An 8,427-nucleotide genomic window follows, 5' to 3' on the forward strand; every position below is an offset into this window, starting at 1 on the left:
TTATGCAGCAATTTCTCTGCATGTGGACGGCAAAACTTGTAAGGATATTGACCGAATGCTCTTCAACTTCCTTTGGAAAAACCGGACACATTACAATCTGAAAAAGTGTATTGATGAATGACTATGAACACGGTGGTCTCAATGTTTTGGATTTTACTACTCTAAACAATACATTTAAGATTAATTGGGCTAAACATTTTCTTAAAAATCCGGTATCCATTTGGAATTTTATTCCTCACTACATTTTCTCTAAGTTTGGTGGTCTAAGTTTTATCTTAGGTTGTGATTATAATATAGATAAGCTTCCAGAAAAGCTCTCGATGTTTCACAAACAAGTTCTATTAGCTTGGTCCCTTATATATAAACACAACTTTACACCCCATACGTATTCAATTTGGAATAATAGGAACATAGTGTATAAAAATAAATTATTATTTTTTTCTAGGTGGGTTGACAAACGGATTGTTTTAGTGAATCAGCTGTTTAATCCTAATGGGCAGCTCATGTCCTACTCAGAATTTTTAAACACCTATAAATTTCCAGCCACACCCAAAGAATATGCCATATTATTTGATGCAATACCTACGGGTATTATAATGCTTTTTAAAGGTATTCAACCTTGCATATCATCTGTTTCTCTCCCCAACCCTTTAGATTCACACATAGGAAGAATCTGTCTAACAAACCACAGTAAAAGTAATAAGAATATTCGTGCTTTGTTCCAGACAGAATCTCTAACTATCCCACATGTGGTCTCTTATTGGAATTCCTTTGTCAGTGACATTAACTGGAAAAGAGTATGGACAATTCCTAACAAGTATCTGGTAACGAATAAAGTGAAGGAAGTCTCATTTAAAATATTGCATAAATTTTATCCTGCTAATCATTACATGACGAAGTTCAAAAGGGACATAAATGTGAACTGTGGATTTTGTGGAAGCCATCCTGAGACTGTGCAACACCTCTTCTGGATCTGTTCATACGCTAGAACATTTTGGAAAGACTTCAGTAGATTCATTGCTGGACATCTCTATAATGACTTTACTGTGAAATGGGAAAATGTTGTATTTTGTTTCTTTCGAAGGCAAAAAAAAGAAGATGTTTACTTTATAATAAACTTATTAGTTATCTTAGCTAAATTTTATTTTCACAAATGCAAATACAGTAACAAAAAACCTAATTTTAAACATTACTATAATGATGTTTTATGTTACATAAAATTGATTAGTGGATCACTTAACAAAAAGGCTATGAAAACTATTACTATTTGTAGTAATTACAAATTATTTGAATGTATGTAATTCTTTGTATTACACCCCCTGGCATATGTTAATTTTGTTCTGATTGTATACATGTTCTGTATACTGTTTCTTAATAAAGTTTAATATTTTGAAAAAAAAACAAAAAAACAAAAACAAAACAAAACTTGGGTTTGTGTCTAATTTTAAACATTACTATAATGATGTTTTATGTTACATAAAATTGATTAGTGGATCACTTAACAAAAAGGCTATGAAAACTATTACTATTTGTAGTAATTACAAATTATTTGAATGTTTGTAATTCCTTGTATTACACCCCCTGGCATATGTTAATTTTGTTCTGATTGTATACATGTTCTGTATACTGTTTCTTAATAAAGTTTAATATTTTGAAGAAACCCCCCCCAAAAAAAACAAAAAACTTGGGTTTGTGTCCGTGTCTGATGCAAGGTGCTCTTTAACCGTGAAATCACCAGCAGAGGTCGCTGCTGACAGGCCAGCATTATGTCATTGTTAACCACATTGTTGTAAATAAAGTTTTGGCAGAACGCATGGTCGATAATTCTGGAAGGTGCGCCTGGTTAGTTAAAGTAGAAACACCTTTCCCCGAAGGAAAATTGTCAGCTAAACTTATTTTTATATATATATTCAACGTTACGGGTATTGTGTGAACAACCGACAAACATGGCAGAAAGCGACTGGGACACCGTAACTGTCTTGAGGAAGAAGGGGCCGACTGCTGCCCAGGCCAAATCCAAGCAGGTTAGTGCGAACGCCGTATTTCGTTTGTGCTTCCGTACTTTTGCTGACTAACAACATTTTCGGATATCTACCTTACTGAGTGAATTAATCGTGTGTAATGTGTTGGTAAAAGCTCTTTGTGCACGTGGTCGTTAGTTGAAGCGCTAAGAACCATCGCACATCCTTCTGGTTTACTTCAATAACAACAGATATGAACGCCCGTTTCCGTTAATGTTAGCTAGCAAGATGAACCGCCTCTAGATGACCGGTCGTATTGGAGACATTTAAACCGTCTGTTTGAGTGTTTTTAACTAAGCAAGTGCTAGCTGTCTTCGAAGGAGGGCTAGCTAGCTAACCTTCCTGCACTAACTTGAAGTGTATTTTTCTTTATGCCACAGTTTCTAGTAGCATATGGTACCTTCAACAAAACAAACTTCACACGGATAATGATCACACTAATGCCGGGGTAGCCTCTATATTATCAGTAGTGGATGGTCAGGATAAAGGCACACTCACTTTGGTGTTTATTTATACGAATGGTGGGAATGCTCATCAGCAGGCACGTAGCGAACGTCTTTAAATGCCACAAGTATAATTTAACTGTAACTTAAAGTGGTACTTCAAAAAAAACATTAAAATGACTCGCTAAACAATTAATTTTTGAAGTTTAAGAACTGATTGTGACACCATTTTGACATTTTGTTGTTGCTGTTTTAAACGTGTATTGAAAGGGGAGGGTTCAAGATGTCATTTTGGGCTCATATGGGTTGGTTGTAGTGTTATAAATCCTTAGGACACCTTTCTTAAAAGAGTGGACTTAAATGTCACATTTCTGTGTGTGAATGCTTATTCTATCTTGAGAAATCTGAAATATTGTTTGTATTCAGGTTCAGTTTGTGTGCTAAGGTGAACTGTCTTAAATTCAGTCAATATGCTTTGATAAACAGATTGGTTACTTATTAACTAAATGGCATAAGGCTAAAGAGTGTGTATCAAGAGCTGGGCAATCTGCTGCAATGTTATGACCTGTACTTGTCCTATTTTTTTGTTTTGTTTTTTTCCCAGGCAATCACATCTGCTCAGAGACGTGGGGAGGAAGTTCAAACATCCAAGAAATGTAAATTCCCAGTAGTTGGTTTTACACTATAAGAATGAAGTCCTCTTACTCACCTGTGTTATGATTACTGCAGTCTTTGCATGCCCGGCATTATTCGCATTGCCCAGTGATGCTTTGATTTTATCCACGGCTTGTCATGCAGGGGCTGCAGGGCAGAACAAACAGCACCTTGTGACAAAAAATACAGCCAAACTGGACAGGGAGACAGAGGAGCTGCACCATGATAGGGTTCCTCTGGAGGTGGGCAAGGTCATTCAACAAGGCAGACAGGAAAAAGGCCTGACCCAGAAAGATCTAGCCACTGTGAGTAAACAAATATATTATGCTTGTATAAACAGTGCATAGACTGCTGGAAAATGTGCCATGTCTGGTTTTATAAAGCATCTCAGAAAGCAGTCTACACGTATTGAAAGAAAAAGTAGTACTTAGTAAGATAAACCAAACCAAGTCAGTGACGAATTGTTTGAACGTTGTTGTGAGATCAATATGATCCATGTTTTTAACATGATCACAGTCATGGGCAAAGGTTTCAGCAGTTTCAGCAGTTTCAGCGGTTTGACATGTTTCTGGGGTATAGTGAAGAACAATGACAGGCCTTTCTAGAGCTGGGCGATATAAGATTCTTTTCATATCACAATATGTTTTTTTTTTTCATTTCAGGCGATAACGATATATCACGATATAAGCCAAATAACTATATTTGTAAGATTTAAATGTGCCGTTGCTCACGAGTAAAATGTGAAATAATCAGCAGCTTGTTTTGATTGAAATATTTATTTCCCATAATAAGTTCAACAGGGTAGATGTACTTAAGGAACATGAGACTTTTTCAGATAAATAAAGGCAAATATTGCAAACTACACAAAAGGCAGCCGCTAAAGAGTTTAAATTTCAAAATGGAACAAACAAAACAGACTAAATTGTCAATTCCACTTAGAAATAAATTATTAATTCTAAAAATAAATCTAGTTTGTTTTACAGAAGAACAGACAAAACTGACTAACTTTTGTCAATATCAAATAAACTGAGAACTAAAAGGAAATTCTCAATCTCTCCTTGTTGTATAGCTTAGCTTTTCAAACAGTTTTAAAATAAAGATGCTAACAGAACATTCTTCAAATCCTAGGTGCACATCCAAGGTGCAACTTTATCTATAAAAAAAACCAAAAAACGTTAGTCGGACAAATGACGAATTAGCGCTTTCAGTTAGAGATTGAGCATGCTCTAGTGGGTGGCACTGCTTCAGGTGATAAAAAAGGTTTATTGTATTTCCAGACTTGCTTTCGGCACAATTTACAGTGCGCGCTACTCTGTTTTTTGTCAGACTTGAAATAGCCGAAACTTCTCTGGCCTTTCCTTTTGACAATCTCTCCGGCATTGGAACCATCATCTGTTTTCTCTTCGGTAACCTTCGGTCACGCTCTCGGTTGATTTTTCTAGTCGGCACACTCATTTCCTCCGTTACCTGGGTGGCACGGCGGCTGGCTGCTTCTCAAACAAATACACATGTACGGCTTGGCACTTGTGCTGTGTGTAACAAGTCACGTGACGTGACGCTGCGGCTGTGATTGGTTCGGCTCTGCGCTACTTAATTTGGATTGGCTGTTCTTTTGTTTTTTTGTTTTTTTTAAGAGAGCAAGAGAGATGAGGCCTATCGCATTAGTTAAATTTTTCTATAGAGAAAAAGTTTTTTCACAATGCATATCGTTCTATCGCTCAGCTCTAGGCCTTTCAGAAGTTTCAGAGTTTTATTGTCAAATAATAAATAAAATAATTTATGCAAAGAGGTGTGCTTCAAGGCCAAATCCTGACTGATAGCTCTCCGTTCCCATCTTATCAGGACTCAAAGTCGAGTAAAGTTTGTAGTCTTCTGCTTGGTTCCATTTGCTTTTTAAAGGATTGACCATGTTAAGAGTGTTATCAACTTCTTCAAGCAATCCCAGAGCAACTTGGGGGTGATGTGTGCATGATCATGCACTTTTCTACAAGGCAAACATGATAGCTTAGCCAAGTTGAGAATCTATGGTGAGTTTTTTTTTTCCTCACTGTAATCATAGAAACTTAAAAAAGGAAAGGAAAGTTGTTGAAAAAATTAAAATTTTAGCCATGACTGTACTTTAGCTGTGTTTTTTTTTTTTTTTTTTTTTTTAAAGTATTTGCTAGCAAAGTAATTTTCCAGTGCAAACCTTACAATGAGTGTTTATTATCACCCTGCAGTTATGTGAAATGTGCTACCCACAAGTTCTAAATGATCTATTCCACACTTTTTCCTCAGAAAATTAATGAGAAGCCTCAAATCATTGCTGACTATGAGTGCGGGAGAGCCATTCCCAACAACCAGGTCATGGGGAAAATAGAAAGAGCAATCGGTAAGTGTGTTACTTTAAATTTTTCCAAAACAAAATGTTGAATTATGTTATTTTCTCGGCTGTATGACCCACATGTTTTTACCTTTGACCATGAACAGGACTGAAGCTACGTGGGAAGGATATTGGCCAACCCCTGGAGCCAAAAACCAAAAAGAAATGAACACAAAGCCTCGAAATCAGCCCTCCCCAACCCCTCCTGTTATCTGTAACTGAATCCTGAATCCCCCTCCCACCTCTTAGAACCCTTAAAAACTTTCCTTTCCCCTCCCATCCGATCCTCTTTCTGGGCTGATCCCACCGTGTCCTGTCATAGGACCTGGTGCTTCACTGCAATGCAGGCTACATACTAACAAGTCATCTGAAACACTCTGAAACACCACAAAAAATGAATGATTGAATGCTTTTTAAAGCATCACAAAAAATGTTCAGTGACGTTCTTTCACCTACGTCTGCTTGGGCTTTGACACAATAAAAGTCAAATTTTTCTTTTCTTTTTTAAAAAAAAGGTGAATTATTTTTCATCTTCAGACTAATGTTAATTCTGAGCATGATGATAAACCAGAAGTGCTTGATTGCATCTTTTCACTCTCTTCAGACAGTGGGTGGATGTCATTACAGTGTTGAAATGTTTTAATGCTGTGCGTTGTTTTGATCTATAAATAAAGTTTGGCAGTTCATGAATTATTCTTTGTGTGACTTTAAAGCTAGTGTGGCACAGAATGTCTTAACAAAACCAGTGAGATGTATATAGATACAGATAATGTATAGACTTTTAAAAACTACGTTTATCCCAGTAACACTTCAGTAACTACTTCAGGTAAATTTTGGCAGCTATCTTTGAAATGTCCCAGGGCGCTTATTTGGAAAGTTTTGTACACATAATTTCCAAGTTAAACTTTAGGTTCAGTGGGCATGAAGACACAAAAAACATGTAAGGAATCACCAGCCAAATCTTTGATTTCTTTGATTGTCTGGCGCCTTTGTAATGGGCATCTGCCAAAGATTTCCATTCAGGATCCTTGGAGTGTTGTTTCTTCGTCATGCTATACCTCTGTCACAAGAGTTGGTGTTTGCTCTAGAGCTAGTTTTTGTATTCTTCAAACACATCCTCCAGAGATGAAGCCCAAACTATATTTCCTCTGTAGTAGACAAAGTTAAACTGAAAGATACTTTAGTTTTACTCGGATCTCAGGAGGTTAAAAGGCTGCCTAAATTATTTTGTTAGAAAATACTATAGCATTGAATACAAAAGTAATGACAGAATTCAGCCACTAGATGTCAGAATACTGCAAAAAAATTCATAGATTTTTGCATTTTGAAGTCTGTAAAAGCAAGTTACACAAGAAACAAGTGTATGCAGGATCAATGGGGGGGGGGAGACATGCCTCTGTGTTTCAGTGTTTACTACTGCTGATAAAGTCCAGGTGCATAACTGTAAAACGTTTCAAGCACCTTTTCAGAGAAATTTGTTTTTGTTTGTTTGTTTTTTTTGTCTTAAAAAGCCAAATTTAAACACATCCTAAAATTGAGACGGCACCTTCTAACTTCCAAAGATTGACCTTGATGAAGCAGCAATTTGCATTTCTTCATAGTGCCCCCCTTTTCACAATGACTTACTGATTTAGGGAATATTCTTTATTGCCATAAAGGCTGCCTTATGTTCTTATTAATGATTCATAGAATTGTTGCAGAGCAGCAAGGACATAATGGAAGAGGAAGTGCAAGTGGGACAAAACACGTTCAAGGGTGAAGGACTGAGGAGCTCGTCAGTGTGAGAACTTAAAGTGGGGAAGGACGAAAATTACTCTGACTTCCTATTTAGCTCCAGCAGCAGGCTGCAAGTCCTTCAACTGCTCCGCAGGAAACACCTGAAGGAAGCTGCAGCTGTGTGCATCACTCGTTTGGGATATATGGGAAAGCTGGGTGACATGAAGAGTTGCTGATATCATTGTGATTAATTAAAGACCAATGCCATGTCAGTGACTGTCACTATTTAATTCAGCTTTATTTATATAGCGCCAAAACACCACAGCCGTCACCTAAAGGTGCTGACTATTTCAAGTTAAAGACCTTGGAATAGTACAGAGATTAGAATTACTACTACTTATTAGATACTGAATGGGCCTTTGTCATAGCAAGTATTTTCACTCATAATGTTAATATTAACAATTCTGGTCAATTAAAGTTGTAGTAAATGACACATGTTAATAATATATATAACTTTTATTATTTTTCTTTCTTTGTGGTATGTCAGATGTGTCCTGTGAAAAAGCCCTGTGGGCCTGTTGACCTGAGGCTGATTCTTGGCTATAGGGAAATGGAACTAAGGCCATGCTAGATGTGCCCCACATTTCCACTGAGCTGCATGTAACAATCCTCCTCAGTGTTAAAAGAGCATTTTTTTAATGGGCAGCTTCATACAGTAAGCACTCTGATATATAACATTATGAATGGGTTTTCTGTCTTTCTTAAGGTATAAAGACCAGAAGGAGATAATAAAGTGCATAACCAGATTTTAGTTTTAACTTTTAGTCAAGGCCCCAACAAAACAATCATTCTAGAGTTAAATGAGCAATAACTGGTAAATTAGCGTTTTGTTTTTTTTAAAGTCAATTAAATACTCATATAAATCGTTTCCCCCTCACTATAGCTAGATCTTTACCTTAATCATATTTTAGCTGAGCTGAGCCACTTTGTACTCTCTTATGTCTTCTGCTAAAGACAGTTTGCTGGCATTCCTTTTTTCTCTTAAATAAAGAATGCAACCTCTTGACCGGTGTTCACTGCACAAACAAAGAAGGGGCTTTGCTGTTGTTACCAGGGGGTTATTTAGATTCTTGCTCAACAGGCTGCTTCAGTGTGTGTGTGTGTGTGTGTGTGTGTGTGTGTGTGTGTGTGTGTGTGTGTGTGTGTGTGTGTGTGTGTGGACTGGTGAGCT

General features: G+C 36.9%; 1 protein-coding gene across 1 annotated transcript; it reads left to right on the forward strand.

The window, feature by feature from the left end:
• The first annotated feature begins 1,777 nt into the window (after nt 1–1,777).
• Nucleotides 1,778–6,170, forward strand: edf1 (endothelial differentiation-related factor 1). Its single transcript, XM_085279778.1, has 5 exons — nt 1,778–2,024; nt 3,069–3,120; nt 3,263–3,423; nt 5,396–5,489; nt 5,588–6,170. Exons 1-5 carry the CDS (start codon nt 1,947–1,949, stop codon nt 5,647–5,649), a joined length of 447 nt encoding a protein of 148 aa, XP_085135904.1. The 5' UTR covers nt 1,778–1,946; the 3' UTR covers nt 5,650–6,170.
• The last annotated feature ends 2,257 nt before the right edge of the window (nt 6,171–8,427 follow it).

The sequence above is a fragment of the Mchenga conophoros genome, linkage group LG7 (assembly GCF_057382185.1).
Source record: "Mchenga conophoros isolate Kocher_MC1m ecotype Shallow Benthic linkage group LG7, M_conophoros_male_GT1.1, whole genome shotgun sequence".
NCBI classification, from domain to species: domain Eukaryota; kingdom Metazoa; phylum Chordata; class Actinopteri; order Cichliformes; family Cichlidae; genus Mchenga; species Mchenga conophoros.

Coding starts and splice junctions, on each gene's coding strand:
- edf1 (XM_085279778.1), top strand. CDS start 1,947: ATGGCAGAAAGCGACTGGGACACCGTAACTGTCTTGAGGAAGAAGGGG. Junction 2,025..3,068: donor CCCAGGCCAAATCCAAGCAG/GTTAGTGCGAAC, acceptor TTTTTTTCCCAG/GCAATCACATCTGCTCAGAG. Junction 3,424..5,395: donor CCCAGAAAGATCTAGCCACT/GTGAGTAAACAA, acceptor CTTTTTCCTCAG/AAAATTAATGAGAAGCCTCA.